This window comes from Lactuca serriola, chromosome 7 (genome assembly GCF_051521515.1).
Source record: "Lactuca serriola cultivar US96UC23 chromosome 7, Lser_US96UC23_V15, whole genome shotgun sequence".
In the NCBI taxonomy this organism is placed as follows: Eukaryota; Viridiplantae; Streptophyta; class Magnoliopsida; order Asterales; family Asteraceae; genus Lactuca; species Lactuca serriola.
Genome location: NC_136414.1, coordinates 42,116,455 through 42,139,209, shown reverse-complemented (window position 1 = coordinate 42,139,209; position 22,755 = coordinate 42,116,455). Strand labels below are relative to the sequence as shown.

Genomic DNA, 22,755 nt, shown 5'->3' with positions numbered 1-22,755 from the left:
TACTAGACTTATCCAAGTGGGAGACGGTTGGATTAGTGTCTAAGGCTGTAACTATATTTGGTAAGTACTTGACCCGGTTGTGCATGGTCCTTTTGGGTTGCCTTCACCATAGCAACTTGACAGGATGATTTGTTAAGAGAGAAGAAATATTATTGTTAATACATTATGAGAATAATATATTAAAGGATTAATAATGTTATTTGATTAATATAAGTCATATATTAATTAAGAATTAATTTGGTGACTTAAAAAGGTTAATTGAATAAAGGGGCATAAACTGTCAAATGTGTGATAGTTGTGTTTTGGGTTAGGTATCCATATGGATATGAAAGTGGACGAAATTTAGGGTTTAGGAACCTTAAAATCGTCCAAGCTTAATATCTAGGAGGATCTTGGGTTGCTTAGGGCCTAAGTTATTCAATTAGGGTTAAAGGTGAAACCCTAGTAGCTCATAGTATAAATAGACCCATAGGGTGAGGGAAATCGACACTCATGCAAGGCAAGAAACCCTAGGGCCGATTTCTCACCCTCCTCTTACTCTCTCAAGACCATCTTCTTGCTAGTTGGTGTTTGTAAGCCATTAGAGGAGTGACAATTGTGACTCTAAGCTCCAAGAAGAAGAAGTATCAAGCAAGTAATCCAAGGTATTGTTCTAGATCCAATTTCATATGATTAGATTGAATTGTTTACATTAGATCTAGTATTATAAGTCTTGGATTCAATGCATGTTCAATTAGAGAAACTTAGATCCAAGCAAGTAGGGTTTGCATGTGCACATAGGAAAATTCTTATGGCTCAAACCCATCACTAGATCCTTATCCCTAATCTAGCATGCGATTCACAAATTCACAATTCAAAACATATCATAAACATGTATGAGTATTTTGGGAAAACTTATTTGAGCTCGGCTGATTACAGGCACCACACCCTTTTTTTTCTCTAATAAAATGAATTCTCCAACAAAAATTTTGAAAAATATTTGAAAATGAAATCATCTATATATTGCCTCTAGAGAGAGTTCTTAAAAAAATTTGAAAAATGGAAGAAGAAAAAAAAAATTTGTTTTTATATCCCTGGAAAATGGGAAATCACAAATGGACTGAGTCCGTCTGCGAACGTATAAGTCGCTAAAACACGCATGTGTTTTAATGACTTGTAAGTTCGTAGATGGTAGACTGAGTCCATCTATGATTTTGATAGACTATTTTTTTTCATTTCCCTGTATAGTATTCATTTAAACAAACAAGTGATGCCATTTTAATGTGAAAATGCCATTTTAATGTGAAAATGAGACGAGGAGTAGAGATGCCCTAAGGCCTAAAGCTGACAAGCAAATCCCAAACACCCTAAATAGCACTCCTTTACATCTCCATCCCAGTAAACCTCTGCTAAACCCTAGTGCCACGATGAGATTTAGCTGTCACCTCTCAAGCTAACTACAAATTGGAGCATTATCGACGCCAATTTCTATAACTTCAGTTCTCAATCTATGCTTGATATAGGTAATCCTTATCTCTTAATGTGCGAATATTCTGAAAAATATCTGACTTTTGTATGTCACATGTGATTTTTTTACCTCAAAATTGTTAAAACCTATTTTTGCTGTTCCTAGAAAATTAGCAACCGCCTCGAAATTGTTCATTAGGAACATAACATTACACTCTGAAGATATTTTATCGATTAAATCTCTGTATCAGCAGTGTCTATTGTTTTTGGGAGAAAGGGAGCTTTTTTCCCTGTGATAAATCCTAAAAAATTAGGGCAAATTGGTACTACTGATAAAATGAATTAACAAACTCAAACTATGCCTTTATATAGAAAGAAACACATTTGTGTATTTTCACATCACCTCTCTTGTGTGATCTTATTCTTTCTAAAACAAGAGAAGTTGGCGTAAATTTTTAGGTTTCATGTATATATTCGAAAAATGAATTCAAATACCTCTCGATTTGTTTATTTACATGTTATGATGCTCTGTTATAATGTTAGTTATATAGTTTTCGGAGGTAAATGATGTTTAAAATATTTAATTGTCTGTGATTCATGTTTTCATATTCACTGTATCAGAACCTCACGACTCGAGGCTTTCTCGTGAGGCTTAAAATCAGTGATATAACAATTTTTAGAGCTCTCATAAGTCATAACACAACATCTTAAAGACATAAATTGGCTTTCAAGATCTGTAGAAAGGGAATCGCTCAAACAATATTAGTTTAAAATCATGCATGATATATGATTGTCAATAATTTATTGTTTTCACCAGGATCCCAAATAAAGAGGAATGTCAATAATTACTCAATCCAAACGAATTTCCTCCAAAGTATTGAATTTGAAGAGCAACAAGAATATTCATTTGTATTCTAGTGTCACTACAAATCCTCCCAAAGAGTCCATCATCTCATCTTCTTCTTCTATCCTGAGTGATCAGTCCACATCATCATCAACTCCACCTGAAACTGCAGCAGCAGCCACCACAGGTGGTGGTGGAAAAGGACAACCATGGAGTTTTCTCAAGTTTTCTTTAATTGCAGCGGTTACTGGAGGTGTTGCCACTGCTGGTTATGCCACCTACGGTGAGTGTAGTGGTAAATGGTATATTACCTTATTACCCTTCCTCTGTTTTCTTTATTTTAATATTCTTAAATGGAAGGAGAAATATATAGAAGTGACTCAATATTATAATATCAATATCAAATTAACAATTGCAATGCTTTATAGTTTATATCTCCTTTTGCAGCATATAGTTTAGAAGAAGTTTATGAGAAGACAAAGGCTTTGCGTACAATGAAAAAAGTTTCTATAGGTGATGATTTGTCTTCATTTCAGGTGAGTATGAGTTATATGACTTATAATTATGCAACATATTAGAATGACAAAATGACAAAAGTGCCCTTGTGACATGAAAATTAGACCTATAACAGACATCCTTATTTTCTATTGGAGTGTGAATTACATATCTACTTATTATAATTGCAGAAATTTCAAACCATGCTAAAATCAACTGCAATTACAGGTTCATTCTTATTGCTTTCTCATATTTATCTATTCTTTTTACTTTTTCTTTTTTTAATTATTATTTATATATTTCATCTTTTCTATTTTCTTGATGTTTTCAGTTCCTGCTAAATTAGTTGAGCTTTATTTGGAGATGCGTGAATCTACAGAAGAACATGTTCGAGTGTGTATATATAACATAATAACATAATATAATATAATATAAACCTCTTTCCTCAATCTTTTTTTTTTTTTGCTTAAAAATCTTGTTGTTTCTTAGGGTTTTACAGAACCCTTATCAGATAAACTCCTTCCAGATTTGCATCCACAAGAGCAACATGTGTTCACATTGGTTTTGGACCTCAATGAAACTTTACTCTACTCTGATTGGAAGGTATATAACTATATATTTTAATTTTAATTATAATTATAATTATATAACATTTTCCTTCTTTTTCAATTTAATCATATCTCCAATTTTTTAATAATTAACTTTTTATTCTTTCATGTTTATGATAAAAGCGTGAGAGAGGTTGGAGAACTTTCAAAAGACCAGGAGTCGATGAGTTTTTAGAACAGCTAGCCCAATTTTATGAAATTATAATCTATTCCGATCAGCAGTCCATGGTAAATTACTTTATTACCCTTTCTCTATTTTCTTTATTTTAATATATTCGTGAAATTCTCAGGCTTTATTTTGTTATTGCAGTATGTTGATCCTGTTGTTGATAGATTAGATGGAAACCACTGCATAAGATACAGACTATCAAGGGCTGCAACTAGATATCAAGATGGGAAGCACTATAGAGTATGTTGTTTAAAATTTCAAATAAAATATTTTATTAAATATAATCAAAGTAAACATTTTTTTTTTGTAGGATTTGTCAAAACTTAATAGAGATCCTTCAAGAATTTTGTATGTGAGTGGGAATGCTGTTGAGAGTTGCCTTCAACAAGAAAACTGTGTTCCAGTAAAACCATGGAAATGTGAATCTGATGACACTGCATTGGTTGATCTTATTCCATTTCTTGAATGTAAACACTAATTTTTATTTTTTTAAATTATATTATTGGATTAAAAGGGATTTATAGGTACCTTATTTATTTATTAACTGCAGATATTGCACGAAATAGGCCTGGTGATATTCGACATGTTCTTGCTTCATACAATGGAAATGATATAGCTAAAGAGTTCATTGAACGTTCTAAAGAATATCAGAGGTAAAAAATTAAAAAATTAAAAAATTAAAAAATTAAAAGTTCACGCTTTGTTTTGTAATTTTTGGCAAGATACAGAAAAGCATAATGTGGTTTCACCATTTTATTGATTAATTCAGCATCTTAATTGTTTCCAGCGAAAGTTTGTCATTGATTGATTGCATTTGTTATGGTCAGAAATTGAAGGGTATTTTAGACATTTGACATATTTGTTGGGTTGATGATACAGGAGAATGCAGGAGCAGAAGCAACCAGGGCGTCTGTGGAGACGCTGAGTAAATTATTATTATTGCTATTGAAGTTTAATATTAATTAAATTATATTATTTTGTCTTGTATAATACATTGATAGAATAACAGATTCATAAAATTTGGTTTACATGTTAATAAATTCTATTTAACTTTAATATCAGTAACTTTTTACTAAGACCTTCAGGTATACTTATGACGAATGCATTCGTGGTCGAGCTGGCCACGAACAACGGGCGTGCACACCACCCCGTTGTCTCGTGGTAGCTCGTGTTCGTGGTGGCTCGTTATCGGGGCAACGAAGTCGGACGCCCAATGAGATTTTACGATGCAAAAATTTGACCGTTTTAGTTTTATGTAGCCGTTGAACGGCTAGATTTGTAAAAAAATAAAAATAAATAGATAAACAATTTATTTACCTATAAATACCATATTTTTACTTCTTATTTTTTACACCATTCTTTTCTTTCTCTATACACAAACTACACACTACATCTTCACAACCAAAAATCATGGATCCCAACCAAAATACCCCTCCAAACTACCGAAATCGCAAACCCGATAACGCTTTTGCGTTAGATACAACACCTCGACAATTCCCGACTATGGAGTCACCTCAAGGCGGTTTTATCAATCTACTTCAAAGTGGTTTCCCTATCCAACAAACACCACTTTTCCAACAACAATATCAACCTTTTCCGGCTTTCCAACAACAACAAATGCAACAACAATACCAACAATTTCAACAATTCCAACAACTACAACAACTCCAACAACAATCGTCATAACAACAACAACCACCAATTTCACAACCACTAAGCTCACAACCACCACTTTCACCGGATTTTGTTCCGGAAACGCAACCTTCACCACCACCTCAACCAAAAAAGAAAAAAGGAAAAAAATCCCGCCCAACCCACTACCACCCAAGAAAGGGTCCCATGGACAAAAGAAGAAGAAGAAAAGTTAGCGGAGGCACGGGTGGCGGCTTCCGAAGATCCAATTGTAGGAGATAGCCAGCCTTACGGAAGTTTTTGGGAAAAAGTCCAAGCCATTTTTTACGAGTTAATGGAAAGTCAAACTCGAAATGCCGATCAAATTACGTCGAAATGGCGAGATATTCGACTAAAATGCACCGAGTTTGGAGGAATCTACAACAATCTCCTAAACATACGCAAAAGCGGCTCGAACGATTTTGATGTTTTCAAGGCGGCCATGGACCAATTTGAAAAAACAACGCCAACACGCAAAGCTTTTCCGTATATGAAACCGTGGCTAAAATTGAAAGACGCCCCAAAATGGAAAGAGCAAATGGAAGGAAGTTCCAATCTTCCGGTTCAAAGCGTTCGAGAAACCCCGATGGAACTTCTCAACAATCGGACGGCCGAACACACATCGACATCAACGACGATCCGATAGATCTTGAAAACGACCAACCTCTTCGTCGGCCCGTTGGAAGAAATAAAGCAAAAAAGCGGCGTCAACATCTTCGAATTCTAGTGTTATGGATATGTTTGGCGATAAATTTGATTGATATGTGCAACTTCAAGAAACGAAGGCCGAGGTGATGACTCGGATGGAACAAAAAATGATCAAAGCACAAACATCATTTCAAGAGGCACAAGAGACACTCCAAACAAAAACCGATATGGAAATTTTGAAAATGAAAGCGTACGACCTTGAGGGCGAAGACTTGGAACTTTTCCAAGCAATGAAAGAGTCGGTTCGAGCCCGACGTAGGCGTAGGGGGTAGTTTATTTTATGTATGGTTGGAATTTTTAGTTTTTTTTAATGTTTTTTTTTTTAATTTTTTTTTAAATTTAACTAATGTAATTTTTATTTTGATTGTTATTTATTAATTTCAATTAATTTAGTTTTTATTTAATGTAATTTGGTATTTTAATTTAATGGAAAAACTAGTATTAAAAAATGTTTTTAATGTATTTTTGAATTAAATTTAAGTAAAAAAAATAAGGTGGAGCGGTGTGTTTAGTGGTAAGTATCCTATGTTAATGGTAGTGGAATGTAATGCTAATGTGACACCCACCACATATATGATATATGATAGGTATAACGGATGGTCTAATCTACAATTCATATCCTCTATATATTTATAAAACAAACAAAAAAAATACCTTACCACTCTTCAACACATTTAGGCAGAGTGTGGGGGCACGTGCCCCTAATGGTTGAAAAAATTCTACGATATAAAGTGGATGAAAAAAGAAAGAAAATTGAAGCCTTTTTCTATGTTAACGATGGAAACATGGTACCCAACAAAACATTAAACAATAGAATAAATTACAAATATGGTCCCTATACTTTATTCATGGTTTCAATTTTGGTCTTTTTTTTTGGAGTATTTTCAAAATCTTTCCAAACTTTGGTTTCTATTTGGCTATAGTCTCCCACTCAAATAAAAGGACATTGGCATCTTTTTCTAGAAATTGTAATTAGTGATTAATAAGTCATTAACCATTTGATCCGACCAAAAAAAATTGTATTAAAATATATTTATGTACCCTCAACCAATATAAATCTTAGATCTGCCACTACATACAACTTCACATCAACCCTCAAGAACTCCTATCACACTCTCATTGGTGATATTGTAAGGTTGAGGTAGTGAGGTGTGCAGTCTCATTGCATCTACATAACAGTGAGTACAAAATTAGATCTGTCAACCTATACAACCGTGAGTACAAAATTAGATGTGGGGTTGCGGTGTACACGACTCACTATTTTTCCCTCACTTTTTGGTCTCGTGGGTGCACTCTTCTTCCTCTCTTTTATTCTCTCTCTATTTATTCACTTGTATTGTATAATTTCTTAAAACTTGGAAGATGAGAGTTGCCAGTTTCTCTAGGTGAAACTGGGAAGTGAGGGGATAAGGATGAGGTGTGATGTGACGTTGATGTGAGAAAATAAGAGAGGTGTGGAAAAGCTGGGAAGTGAGGGGATAAGGATGAGGTGTGATGTGACGCTGATGTGAGAAAATAGGAGAGGTGTGGAAAAGCGAGAGGTGACCACACCTCTTAGCCTAAGACACAACATGTTGTATCTCACTTGTTTTTTTTCCTTTTTTAGATTTAGCACTATACATTTTAAGTGTAGAATTGAGAGCTTGTTTTGTTCTTGGATTTTTGTTACTTTAATGTGATTTTCCTCTTGGAAATATGTAATTGAGTGGAAGCCACAATCGTAGTTTTATATAGTTTTTTCGGTTATTAAGATATTTTACTGGAAGTATAGTCGTCTTTAACTTTATAAATAAACAATAATTGTATAATTAAATGCTAAACATAGTTAAACACATTAGTTTAATACAATGTTAAAACTAACTAATTTTGTAAAACATGTTTACAATGTGTTTTTAAGAAGTTTTAGAAAATGTTAGTTTTTTAACTTTTAACAAAAAAAATTCAAATAGTATGAGTTTAAAACTTTTATTTCAAACAAAAGTTCTAAATCTAAAAAAAATGAAGATCTTTTAGCTTTTAAGAACATTTAATTTTTATATTTAATATAGTTTTATACATTTCAAAAATTTACAATTTTTTTTATGGAACACTTCCATAGGAATAAAAACTTCACCAAAAACTTACAGTGATCTGTTTTCAAATGTCAGCTTCCAATTTCCGAGTATTTACCATCATTTTCGGCTACTTTTATATCCATTTGAAAATTTGTGGACAAAATTTGTAATAACACATGTTGAATATGGTCATTTGACCAAAAAACTGGGTTGCTTCTAACGAATTTCGAATAAACGCGGCCCGACTTTGACTAGGGTAAGCTGAATTCTAGTTTCCACACCAACAACTCTTAAATACAAACACATACCTATTTACTAACGTGTACATTATTCATAAAACATCATATCTTATTCTGGATCTAGCAATTTTAGTACATTCTTGATTCTTCTTCTACTATATAAACAAGTTCTTCTACCTGCGTTCAATTCTCAGTCCTAATCTGATTAACATGGTAGCCGCTTTGAATCCGGTCAACCACTGTCATCAACTGCTCTCAGCTGCTAAGCACAACCACGCCTGCCGCCTTGTAATAACCGCTTCTTTCAACGAGGTTGCCATTAACGATGGTGATAAGAGATCAAACAAGTCAACTCGCTTAGCGAAATCGATCTCAAACCTCTTGAATCTGTATATCGAAAAGCCATCGCTGAAGAACTTTCTCCACCGTCATGACTGGAATGTTGTTGCTCAGGCGGAGGCGAAGCTGGAGTTGCCGACGATGTCGCCGAAGGAAGACATTTCGAGTATATGGCGCGACATCCACGGTTGTTCCGATTGGGAAAACCTCCTTGATCCGCTTCATCCTTTTGTTCGTAGAGAGTTGATTAAATATGGCGAGTTTTCTCAGGCGACATACGACGCTTTTGATTTTGATTCGTTCTCGGAGTATTGTGGAAGCTGTCTGTTTAATCGCCGGAAGTTTTTCGAAAAATTAGGGCTCACGAAACATGGTTATGATGTGAGAAAATACATTTACGCCATGTCGCAATTTGAAATCCCTAGATGGCTTGAGAAATCATACGTGACTGATACATGGAGTAAGGATTCCAATTGGATGGGTTACATCGCTGTGAGTGATGATCTTGAATCGAAGAGGATCGGAAGAAGAGACATCGTGGTGGCGTGGCGTGGCACTGTGCTTCCTTCCGAATGGTATGAAGATATGCAACGAGATCTCGAGCCACTAGGGCACGGAGAAGCGAAGGTGGAGCGAGGGTTTCTGAGTATCTACAAATCGAAGCGTATGTCAACACGATACAACAAAACCAGTGCATCGGAGCAAGTAATTGAAGAGATAAAGCGATTAACGAAGTTCTACAAATCAACCGGCGAACAAGTGAGTCTCACGATCACCGGCCACAGCCTGGGCGGCGCGTTAGCTTTACTGAACGCGTACGACGCCGCCATGACGTTTCCAACTCTTCCGATAAGCGTGATCTCCTTCGGTGCACCTAGAGTCGGAAACATCGCATTCAGGGATGAACTCCACCACAGAGGCGTCAAAGCACTACGGATCACAATCAAACAAGATCTAGTCCCTCGAATGCCAGGTATCGTCTTCAATGAAACTTTACAAAAATTCGATGATTTGACAGGTACCCTTGATTGGGTTTACCACCATGTTGGAGCAGAGTTGAAGCTTGATGCAAGAGCTTCACCTTTTCTGAAACGTGGGTCGAATTTCATCGGTGTTCATCATCCTGAGACGTATTTACATCTTGTTGATGGATTTGTGAGTAGCAATTCGAGTTTTCGATCGGATGCTAAACGGGATTTGGCACTTGTGAATAAGTATTGTGATATGCTTGTAAATGAGCTTAGAATTCCTGCGTATTGGTATCAATTGAGCAACAAAGGATTGGTTTCGAATGAATTTGGGAGATGGATTAGACCTAAAAGGGAAAATGAAGACATACCTTCACCTATTGAAGAAGAAGAAAATTATGATCTGTAGCAACATGTTAATATGATTTTTTTTATTTTTATTTTTTGTTATATAATTTACTTCGAAATAAATATTCTAATTCGATAAATAAATAAAACAAAATTGCAAAAATGGTCCCTGTGGTATGTCAAAACTAACATGTTTGGGCCAAAACGGTTTTGGTTAGCATTAATGGTCCAAAAGTTTCATTTTCTTGCAAGTTTGGTCCAATTTGGTTTGAATTTTTTTGGAAAGACGATTTTGCCCTTATTATTTAATTTTTCATTTTTGTTTTATTACCAACAATTAAAAATAATTACAAATAAAACAAAATAAAATAAAACACCCTCTCTCTCATACCCTCTCTCCCTCTCTCTCGTTTCTTGCTTACCACTGTCCAAAGAAGAAGAACGAGTGGTTGTCACCGGCCTAGGCTGCCCCTCCGCCTCCCTCCGGTCAGGTAGCACCACCCCGAACACCCGATTTGATCGTTGCTACCCTCCCTTTGAACCTAGACAGATGCCAACGAGAGAAAGGAGATCGAGATCTGAAGTTTGGGTTTCTTGACGATTAGGGTTTCTTGGCGGCTAGGGTTTTCAGATGGAGGGTTTCGCGACTGGAAATCAAAGGGAAGACACCTCGGATCGATTTTCCTCGGCTGTTAAGCCTCCGACGAGGTGGTTGTCATCGATCAAGGGGGTCATCGATCTGGGTTACATCTCCACACCACCGTCGGATCCTCTAGTTACAGACTGAACATATCTGAAGGCGACGCGCATGGTGATAGGGTGTAGCAGTGACGAGAAGAACAAGATAAAGGGACATGATTGGCATCTGATTCAAACACCGATTCAGAGAAGAACAAGAGAGAGGGACATGATTGGCATTTGATTAAATAATTGGAAAGGACGCAAAAATTTCTAGGTTGTAAATCGTAATCCCTTTCATCTGTAAATCGTAATCTCTTTAACCTGTACTGATTTAGGGTATACGGTGTCTACGATTCAGGAGGGGGATAAAAGGGGTGCAGTTTACCTTCATCTTTATGTTTATTGAGTTGTTTGTGTGCTTGTGGGTTTGAGTTGGGCAATTCATAGAAGAAATTGATTCCGATGGTGGTGATGGCAGTTCATCAGAAATCGATTTCGTAGTTCGTGAATATGATGTTCTTGTTCTTGAACTCAGGAAAAACCGAGTGTTCTTGAGATTCATATGCATATATGAGTGTGTATGTGTTTAGTCTATTCGACTTCATACAATGAATTGAACAAAATTGATAAAAGTTAGGGTTCTTCATTTTACAAATCCACTACCAGATCTGTATTAATTTTCTTTGTAGAGAGAGAAAGAGAGAGAGAGAGAGAGAGTATTTTATTTTTGTTTTATTTTTAATTGTTTTTTAATTACTGATAATAAAATAAAAATGGAAAATTAAAATATAAGGGCAAATCCGTCATTATAAATAAGTTCATAGGAAATTGGACCAAACTCGCAACAAAACGAAACTATTGGACCATCCTTACAAACCAAACCCATTTTGGACCAAAAAAGCTAGTTTTGACATACCACAGAGACCATTCTTGCAATTTTGTCAATAAATAATGTGACATCAAACAAATTCAATGTCTATCAAATCTTGGAGGCCCGCATAACACCTTTTGGGCCAGGTGGCCTGATTTTTCACTTTTCATGTCTTTTTCCTGAAAATGGGAAAACAATGGATTAGGTGTATTTGAAGGCCAAACCTTTAAATTTTGATCCAAATTTTTTTTTTCAAAAATCAGAACCCATAAAATAATACGAAATTTCTAATTTATAGCGGTTCATATTAATGAACCTATGAAAATATAAATCAAATCAAGAAACCAGAATATTGATATATATCCAAAATCTTTACAAAAAGGATGAAAACTAAAACTCAAGAACACAAATTTAGGAAGAAATAAAGAATGGGGTTTATTGACTGAAAGGAAATATAATCATCGGATATTTTTTTTAGTAATGGACATAAAATAAAAACAAAGCGTCAGATGATATGTGGGTCACATGTCATTTAATTGTGCTCTTTCTCGGCTAATGTCGTCTTTTGTTGTTAAAAAAACGTATGTCAGTTAATCTTAACATTGCCTATATCAAACCTTAATATGTCAGTTATTATTATGAATGGATAGTTATGTTCTTCTATCTAGTGTCATTCTTCATTGTTTATTATTACTACTACTTGGTTCGTTAAAATGGAATCCCTAGATCACCTAAGACCAAAGTGTGTTGGCCCCTTAGCGGGCGTTAAGGCCGACGTGGACATAACTTAACGTTGTGGTAAAGATTTGAACACCGCCCCAGTGGCGCTAAGTTATCCTTCGTGGTAATGAGAACGCCTTGCAACGCATATTTCATCCAATCAAAATTGAGTTTAGTTTGGCCCTTTGACCGTATTAACGGTCATTTTTTCAATAATAATAATAATAATAGTTTTTATTACCCATAAATACATATATTCTACCTCAAACTCAATCACATTATTTTTTTTTCTTTCTCTATATTTTATAAAATTTCAATACTTCTAAAAAAAGGATCCATTCGACCTGTCAAACAATGATGATGATGTACGATGTACGAGAATTGCAGGGACATGCTGTTATAACCAGATCTAACTCCTCTACTAACAAGACATGCGATGTTAAACAGAAATCACAAAGGACATGAACATCTAGTTCACGATTATTTTGTGGAAAATTGTGTCTACCAGCCAAACGATTTCAAAAGAAGGGTTCGTTTGCGAAAAGTATGTTTGTATGGATAGTCAACGCCGTGGGAAAACATGTATCGTTTCTTTCATTTTTTTTTGTATATTTTAGATGTAGCTCTTAGATAAAATAAATATTTTTTTTACCTATTAAATATATGTTTAGGTATGAATTTTTCTAAATGAGATTTAATGCTAGAGGTAGACAATGACTCATAGGGTTGCATAAATGTATTGCAACAATTAAGTTGATGGTTATGGGAGAGTCGCCCGATTCTATTGACGATTATATGAGAACGTCTGAGAGAACTGCAAAAGAATGTTTGTATAAAATGGCAAGAGATGTTTGTTGAAACATTCGGTGACGTTTATTTGCGGAAACCATCGTTGAATGATATGCAACAACTATATGCGGGACATGAAGAAAGACATGGTTTTTATGCTTGGAAGCATTGATTACATACACTGAAAATGGATAAATTGTCACACGGTGTGGAAAGGTCAGTATGCAAGTGGTCATCATGGAGTGCCTTCTTTGGTACTAGATGTTGTTGCTTCCCAAGATTTATGGATTCGGCATGCTTATTTCAGAGTTGTAGGTTCCAACAACGACATAAACGTTATTGATCAGTCAACAATCGTCAGTGATCTTTTGTCAGGAAAGGCATTCAATGCTCCTTTCACAATGAATGGAAATGAATATAAGTTTGGGTATTACCTTACAGATGGAATATATCTTGCATATTCCACATTCGTGAAGGAATTTCGATACCCTGTAAAACCAACATACAATTTTTTAAAATGAGACAAGAAGGAGAATGTAAGGATGTGGAACGTGCATTTGGAGTTCTACAACAGAAGTGACATAGAGTTGAACATGCGGCGCGACCATATGAGATAGACACTCAACAAAATATTATGTATGCATGTATCATAATGCATTACATGGTGATTAAAGATAAATGATGAAATATTACAGAGTATTTGCCTATGGAGCCCAAACACATGCAATTTCAACTAGGATTAGCAGAATATTTACATAGAGTCTTTGATATTTGTGACAACCCATTATTTTCAATCTTGTAAAAGTCAACCAAAGTCACAAAGGTCAAACATATCTAATAAAAGTCAAGTTTGTTGTTTTGATAATTTATTAAAGTTAAATTAATAATCTTAATTTGCATAAACCTTTATTATAAAGTGTTGAGGAAATGGGAAGTAAAAACACTCTAACCGAGAACCTCGCAACATCAAGCCTTCGGATCGAAAATCTTTTCGGCCGAAAACCCTCGCATGGCCTCTTGGACCGCAAACTGTTTCCGACTGAGATCCCTAGGTCCTATCCATTGGCACGAGATTTTAAGTGTTTTTTCATTTCCAATGTAAGTGTCCCATCATGATTTCGGCCATATACACTAGTATACCGAAATCAACACTTCATTCTTACTCTTGCTAGCCGAAAACTCCTAAAAGTTTCACGGTTCACTTCCAATCCTTCCATTTGTAAGTGATTCTTACATATTAGGCTAATTTCATATCATGTTTATCACTGTATTCACTAATTATATACATATATATTGCGTGAAATGCTATTAGGACTCGGTTTTGTTATGAATTTTAACTCGTGGAATTAACTCTACTACACCACACCTTCAGTCGAACACTCACAAAAGGTGAGTTCATACCCCTATGTTTTACCTTTTTAAATGCTTTTAGTGGGAGAATACAACTAGAACACAATATAGTTGTGTTAACACTCACATACGATTACAAACCATTCTTAAGAAACTAGGTGAATGTCCACGCGTTGCGCAGAAACACCTATATAGTTGAAGTCTTTACAGATATATGATTTTTTAAATATAACAATAACGTTGTTGTTAAATTTGATATAATAATTTGTATATACTAAATTGATATAATATATTGATTATTTGGAATTATATGATAATATATACATTTATTACAACTTCTTAATCTCAATCGTTTGAATGACTTCTACCCGCGAGTTACACATGAATAAAATTAAATATAATATATGATTTGATGTTATTTATAGTTGTTTTTTTATTGTTAATTAATTTTTTTAAATTTATTTGTATAATGTTTTAATTTCTATCATTATAATTATTTAAAACATCAAACATTGTTTTTTTATTTTAAAACTAACAATATAATCATTTATATAGAGTTGTTTTTAACTATTTTTATTGTGAGTTATTTTAAGCTACTTATTTGGAAACTTTTAACGATTATAAAAATATATTTAAGAAATATTTTAGTTAAATTGAAATTACAATTTAGTTTTTGCTTTTATCACTACAACTTATCACTTTTAACTATTTATAAAATATTCTTTAGTTTTTTTAAATGGAACTAAAATTTATATTTGAGTTGACATTGTGATGCGCAGAAACACCGATATAGTTGAAGTCTTTACAAATATATATTTTTTAAAATATAACACTAACGTTGTTGTTAAATTTGATATAATAATTCGTATATTAATTTGATATAATATATTGACTATTTTGATTTATATGATAATATATAAATCTATTATAACGTCATAATCTCAATCGTTTGAATGACTTCTACTCGTGAGTTACACATCAATAAAATTAAATATTATATATGGTTTAATATTATTTATAGTTGTTATTTTTAACTAATTTTTTAAAAAATATTTGCTTAATGTTTTAATTTCTATCATTATAATTATTTAAAACATCAAACATTATTTTTTGATTTTAAAGGTAACAATATAATCATTTATATATAGTTATTTTTAACTATTGTTATTTTAAGTTATTTTAAGCTACTTATTTGAAAATTTTTAACGATTATATAAATATATTTGGGAAATATTTTAGTTAAACTGTTATTACAATTTAGTTTTTGCATTTATCACTATAATTTAACACTTTTAACTACTTACAAAATATTATTTGGTTTTTTTAGTGGAACTGAAATTTATATTTAAGTTGACACTGTAATATTATATTTAAATTAACAATTTAAGTATTTTGTCCAAACTGTTCAAAAATTGTAGCTTCAAACTGATAATGGTTTACATGCAACAACATTTTAAATCTAATAAATTAAGTATAATATGTTAAAATTTAAAGACATAACTTTATAAATAGAAGTAAAGATATTATTTTAAAATTGAAATTTAGTCTATTTATGATTACACTTTAGGTTTGATATTTATTTAATCTTATTAACCAACTTACAATCATTATTAGAAAGATACTACAATTTATCACTTTTAATTATTTATAAAATAATCTTTGGGTTGTTTAAGTTAAATAAAATTTATATTTAAGTTGAGCCTATAATGTTATATTTTAATTAATAATTTAAGTATTTTATACAAATTGTTCAAAAATTATACCTTTAAAATGATAATGGTTTACATTCAACAATATATTAAAACTAATAAATTAAGTATGATATGTTAAAAGTTAAAAAACATAATTTTATAAGTAGAATTAAAGATATTATTTTAATATTGAAATTTAGTTTATATATGAATACACTTTAGATTTGATATTTATTTAACCTAATTACCAAATTATAATTATTATTATAAAGAAATTGAAAAGTCATGGGAGTTTCAAATGAATGTGGTGAAACGAAAAAAGAATGGGGGTTTTAAATGCATGAGATTCAAGAAAAAATGCTATCTTTATAAGTATGTATGATTAATGTTTTTATAAGCTTATGAAACTGTTTTCAAACTCTTAAACTGTTGTTTTTATCAAACCATATTCATATATATATATATATATATATATATATATATATATATATATATATATATATATATATATATATATATATATCTTTATGTATAATTAGGATTTGACAGGCTTAGGACTATTGTTTTTATCTTGACTCTTGCTCCTTATTTGGTTGTGGGCTTAGGGTAAGATCACCAGTCCGACAATCAGTTAAACCTTAATTATACATGCCAAATATATATATATATATATATATATATATATATATATATATATATATATATATATATATATATATATATATATGAGTATTAAACTTATTTCAATGACATTGTCAATCATTTGGGTACAAATATAACATTTGGAAACTATATCAGGTATAGTTTTGAGATCCATTTATACTAATATCTAGTTCAGTAATACATTACATGAATCAATACATAAGTACAATTTCTTTACTTTACAAATATACTAGTCAGTTACAAGGACAAGAAAACATATATACAATATACGTAAACGAGTTAATACTAAAATGTGAGACACTACTTCATGGTACCTAATAAGGTTCATGCTAAGATATAACCAGAGTCTCCTGGAGGGAGAACGTGAATTTGTATATAGATCTATAATAGACTAACAATCCCGCACCTCGGCTGTTAGCTACAGTTGGACCGGCAGGTCTACGGGTGACAAATGTCATAACTTTTCGACGCCTGAAAAACGTCATGTAAAATACTAGTCAATTTAGCATGGTTATAATCTCATTCACATTAAGTATTAACTAAACATTGTTGTTTACTAAACAAACATTTCTTCAGTGGTTTTATTATAAGTAATAGGACTACCTATCATTACTTTCCAGAACTAGTACACTATAGAGTTCATACACGTGCAATACACTATTTTCTTCCAAAGAAAACATACATTTATGGAAAACATACACACATACTATTCTAGAGTACAATAACCTACAAAACATTTTGGTTATAAGGCTTAAGACTGCGTTTCATTTAAATAGAGAAAATATGGGATTTTCTGGGGAACACACTATCATTTTCATTAAACAAATTCAAACATCAAATACTAAATGCTTATGAACTCACCAACTTAAATCCTGATACTCTCTTTTCAAAATAACTTATATTCTTAGGAAACCATTAGACAGGTACACTCACCTAGGTTTTGAGAAGATGGGAGCTTATTCAAGACTCTGTTTTTATTTTGCTATACATTTTTGGTGTCTTACAAACAATACACAAAACACACATGTATTAACTATCTTTTAAATACAATGTATGTTGTTGCTAGTTTTTCTATTATGCAATTGTTATGATATTGTACGTGACATCCTCCGCCCCCGAACGTTTCCGCCATTCCAGTTTGGGGGTGTGACAATATTCAAGACGCACGAACAAGAGTTGCGCAATAGAGTTAAAACCTAACATTCTATAATTATCTAGTCTCAACAATATGTAACTTAATAAACTCTCTTACTAGTTATCTGAGGTTAATGGAAACTCCTAAAAGCACAAAGAAAGCAACATTCGAGCATCGAGTAATCAGAACAAGCATAACCTAAATAGGTCATCCTATCACTGACTGATCAGTACTAGCATGCAAATCTACAAGCTCATACAGCAGGCATATAAAGGCATCTCTCCTAGATCCTTATCCCTAAACTAGAATGCGATTACCATAACATATAACATGTATGGGTATTGTGGGAATCACTTACTTGAGCTTGGCTGATTGCACGCACCACCCTTTCTTTTATTAGAAAATCCTTTATTAAAACATTTATTGTATGGAAATTTTACCAAACCCTCAGTTTGAGTTCAGATACACCAAGAGTATGCCCAAATCCCTCAAACCAAGGCTCTTATACAAACTTGTAACGTCCGGAAAATTATGTGGTAAAATTTTCGTTTTTAATTTAATCAAACACTGGTTATCTTTTATTCAAATATTCAAAAGTAGTTTATAATGAAACAGTCATCAGAGTACAATCCCAAATTATCAAAATGGGGAAACATGGGTGGATGCGCTATGGCAGGCCCTTCTCTTTCGAGCCGGAAGTACCTGAAACCATAACCATAAAAACTATAAGCACAAAGCTTAGTGAGTTCACCAAAATACCACACACCATACATACCATTGGGCCTAGCCGTTACAGTGGGCCCAACCCATATATTGGGCTCTGCCAAACCAATAGGCCCAACCCGATCATAGCCCAACATATAAATGGGCCTAGTCCGTCATACAATGGGCCTAGCCCAACATACAAATAGGCCTAGCCCAACATAGCATGCAAGAGTCACAAAGACAACTAGCATCATATATCCTAGTGGGCCGACATTGGTGCCTTCGACCCACGAGTACATTGAGGAGACTCACCTCAATCCGCTGATAACCAAATAACTGCTCGGGTTGCTAAACCGCTAACAATAAATACAAACTTAATTAATAATTAACCCGATAACCCAAAATCCAAGGCCCGCACCATAATCCAACCTCCTAAAGGGTAAAAGAAAATTTTACCCTTTTCTTACTTGGCCCAAAACCAAGGCCTAGTCCGTATGCTCAAAAAGCCTAATTTCCTAAAAGGCATCCCAAGGCCCAATATGGCCCATCGTCCTAATTGGGCCTAAAAACCATCATGTACCTAAATCCAAGAAAACCCTTAGTCTATCCATGACCCAAAGTCAGAAGTCCAAGGGCCCAATAAGGACCAAACCTTAAAAGGCCTAAATTAGATATACTGGGGAGTACGCCCCGTGTACACACCCCCGAAGCACAAGGTACAAGCCGTCTATGTACAAAACCAACATTACGTTGAGCGTACTTCCTATGTACGCTCAACGTACTCATCAGGGGCCCAAAAATCTGAAATAAACACTTAATGGTTAAGACAAAAGCATCCAAACACTTATTTCGACCCGAAATTATGTCTCAAACCATAATGTTGAAACCTTTAAGCCTTTGCATGGCTAAAGAGGGCTAAATTTCCAAAACCCTTGCTTTCACAACACTTAAAACCACTTAAATCATACATAGTTCTATGGAAACGATCAAGCAAACATTTTTATGACTCATAACACTCAAAGACCTCAGAAAGGATGGGTAATATGCTATGGAGTACTCCATACTCACAAAGATCCAAACTTTGGGACAAAAAGCTTATGAAACTATGCCATAACAAGATCTAAGAATAGAGTCATCAAGTTTGAAGCTTTATACCTAAAGAAGATAGAATAAAATGCACAAAGCCTGGATCCAAAAGCTTAAAGAAATCCCACACTTCTCCAAGAAGCTCCTTCTTCTTCAAAGATCACCAAAATGCATGAAATACCACCAAAAGCTCAAGAACCACACCAAGGGGACTAGGATTTCATTTCTAGTGTTTAAAGGGATGGAGTATAAAGATAATAGGGTTTGGTGTTAAGTTAAGGAGCTTAAAAAGGGTCCGAGACCCTAAGTAAGGGTTTGGGTCTAACTAGAGTATGTCATGCGTAACTATAGTACGCCTAGCGTACTCTAAGGAGCACTCGCGACCTCCCTGCCTAGTACGCCCAACATACTTCCCAAGTACGCCCTGTGTACTAGGCTGGCCCTTAAACCTTCAAACTTCTGAATGCCATATCTTCTTCGTTCTACGTCTGATTTTGACGATCCTTATATCCACAGAAAGGTAACGAAAAGCTTTACACTTCTATCAACTCATCATTACCTTAAAACTTCCCGAACTAAAGTACAGAATTCATAAAAGTCTAAACTACCACTTTACGGTTATACCCTTGGGCTCCAGATCACAAACCTGACTCCTGGATCATCTAACTTACATAACCTACACCCAAATGTGTCTAAATCCCTCTTTCCCAAAGGCCCTAAGCCTTATGATAATCAATCTTCAGGTCACAACCTCAAATTAAGAAATGATTCGGAACAGGGTGTTACAATATATATATATATATATATATATATATATATATATATATATATATATATATATATATATATATATAGAAGTAGGTTCAATGGAAAATGAACAATTAGGGCAACATATGCTGGAACCAATGATCAAGTGACACGTGTCCATTTCTTTATTCATAAGCAATCTACTTTGGAAGTTATTTACGTAGTTATTCCAAAATGATGTGTTGTCATGCTTTCATTGGTTCCAATATATGTTGCCCTAATTGTTTATTTTCCATATAACTCTTCCCTATATATATATATATATATATATATATATATATATATATATATATATATATATGCAAATTAACCGTTCAAAGATCGAATTCGACAAAATCAAAAAAATTGAATGTGTTGCAGCTTGTTATCGTCACAACGAGATACCACATAACAGGTGGGTTCCCCCAGTTACCGCATCGTTAAGGCACTGCCACATGTTGCTCATATCCACTACTCTAAATGATTAAAATGAAATGTGACATACTCATTAAAGAAGGGAACACCCCCCCCCCCCCAATACCTGATACTCTTAACATGTTGCTAATATCCACTATGAACATGTTTGATATGCAGGGCCAGTCCAAAGGTTTTTAATGCCCCGGGCAAAAAGACTTAATGATGCCCCATGTTTAACAACTAATACATGCATGATATAACGATATGAATTACTTATAAATAGTTTCATTTCAGTACCACCACATCATTAAAGTGAGATACAAAGTGAAAGCCAAAAAAAAAAAGTTGGATTAACACAAAAGGGTAGCTTCGTCTTTCCAACCAAAGGGCAAGCTTGGTCATATTCTCATTGGGTAAATTCACTTACAAGCAAAGGGCAAAAAATCCAACTGCAGGTTGAAGAACTTAGGAGGTTCGACCTTCAATTTTCAAGTAAAAAAGGAAAATTCTCCCTTTCTTTGGCTCTCTCCATAAAAATTAGAATGCAATTTAACAATTTTTGAGTAATCACTTATGCTAGAACAATAAAACTCTAGAAAGATGGGCAAAAGTTTGAAAGAATAACGAGATTCGAGGACAAAGCTTGACCGAAGTAAACTTATTTCTGATAACTGAAAACTGAAACACATATATCAGTTAGAAAATTAAGCAAAGAAACAAAAAAGATGCGACTTTCGGTGTTGTTTGCAAAAAAAAAAAGTGTAAAAAACAAACCTAATCCTTGACCCTCAGTTTGAAAGTCCAAAGAATGAACCAGAATACCTCCCCTCCTTATGAAAGAAAGCATCAAAATACCTTCCCCTTTTTATGAAAGAAATAACATGAAATTAGCATGCGTGTTTTTTGCTTGGAAGAAAATGTTCGATCCCTGACTCCTCGGTATATAAAAGATAGATTCAGAAAACCTCAACGACTTCTCGGTAGTTCTTCCAGTCGGTTAGTCTCCTCGTCTTCTTCAAAGAGGCATGAGTATTTTAGCTAGTCGAGGAATATTGCCGCTTCTTTCTAGTTTCACTTTTCGGATCAGGTACCCTTCCTGTTCGACTACTTTTAGGGATAAAATTATGGGCTGAGTGACATATACCTTTAAGAGTTGGAAAAAATATGATGCCCTGTCCAATATTGCTGCCCTGGGCAGTGGCCCAGTTTGCCCTGCCCTTGGGCCGGCCCTGTTGATATGACACATAATAATAATAGTAGTAGCATAAGTAATATTGTAATAGTATGTAACTATGTGTAACTAACTAAGAATCATGTCGTATTTGTAAAATAATGCCTATGAAAGGATCGTTGATCCTTAAGAAATAGAACGGAATTATATGAAATAAGTTTACTATTAAATTTATTTGTTAAAATTTTTAACTTCTGAATAGCAAGCTCTCATGTTCAATCTCTTGCTCTCATACACCCTCTTAGTTAACACCCTTTACTTTCCATTTGTGATCAAAGTGTCCAAAAAATTCAATCCATTGGCAATAAGATCTATCAGTCACCACGCTCTATTCCTCAACTCCATATCTCCTCTCAAACCTTATTGCATCATCTTTTTGACATTCAAGCTTGTAGAATTTTACCTGCGGTCAAAAACCACTATGACCACTAAAGTCAATTTCAAACCGCCATCACAACTTCTTTGCCACCACCAATATTCAGGTCAACTGAAACTCAAGATTTTGACTTTTTTCTATAATAACATGTATAACAATGTACTTTCTCATAATATATTAGTTTACATTATTTTTCATCTATTGTGCCTGATAGTGCTTATTCTTTAACTTACAAACAATGATATTTCCTTTTTCTATAAAACGTATCAGACAACCAAATCTTTGACTTTAAAAACAACTGAATAGAGATGTGATTAAAATATCCTTTCATCAAATCATTCTATCAATAATACACAGCTTACAAA

General features: G+C 33.7%; 2 protein-coding genes across 2 annotated transcripts; both read left to right on the top strand.

Annotated features, from left to right (window-relative positions):
- Positions 1-1,271: 1,271 nt before the first annotated feature.
- Positions 1,272-4,618, top strand: LOC145063225 (mitochondrial import inner membrane translocase subunit TIM50-like). Its single transcript, XM_079010816.1, has 11 exons — positions 1,272-1,502; positions 2,264-2,573; positions 2,738-2,826; positions 2,977-3,013; positions 3,117-3,178; positions 3,275-3,388; positions 3,517-3,621; positions 3,704-3,802; positions 3,873-4,029; positions 4,113-4,215; positions 4,442-4,618. The coding sequence occupies exons 2-11, from the start codon at positions 2,282-2,284 to the stop codon at positions 4,485-4,487; spliced, it is 1,104 nt and encodes a 367-aa protein (XP_078866942.1). The 5' UTR covers positions 1,272-1,502; positions 2,264-2,281; the 3' UTR covers positions 4,488-4,618.
- Positions 4,619-8,371: 3,753 nt separating this feature from the next.
- On the top strand, positions 8,372-10,052 carry DLAH (alpha/beta-Hydrolases superfamily protein). Its single transcript, XM_079009036.1, has one exon. The coding sequence runs from the start codon at positions 8,445-8,447 to the stop codon at positions 9,948-9,950; it is 1,506 nt and encodes a 501-aa protein (XP_078865162.1). The 5' UTR covers positions 8,372-8,444; the 3' UTR covers positions 9,951-10,052.
- Positions 10,053-22,755: the final 12,703 nt, after the last annotated feature.

Coding starts and splice junctions, on each gene's coding strand:
- LOC145063225 (XM_079010816.1), top strand. CDS start 2,282: ATGTCAATAATTACTCAATCCAAACGAATTTCCTCCAAAGTATTGAAT. Junction 3,389..3,516: donor TACTCTACTCTGATTGGAAG/GTATATAACTAT, acceptor TTATGATAAAAG/CGTGAGAGAGGTTGGAGAAC. Junction 4,030..4,112: donor TCTTATTCCATTTCTTGAAT/GTAAACACTAAT, acceptor TATTAACTGCAG/ATATTGCACGAAATAGGCCT.
- DLAH (XM_079009036.1), top strand. CDS start 8,445: ATGGTAGCCGCTTTGAATCCGGTCAACCACTGTCATCAACTGCTCTCA.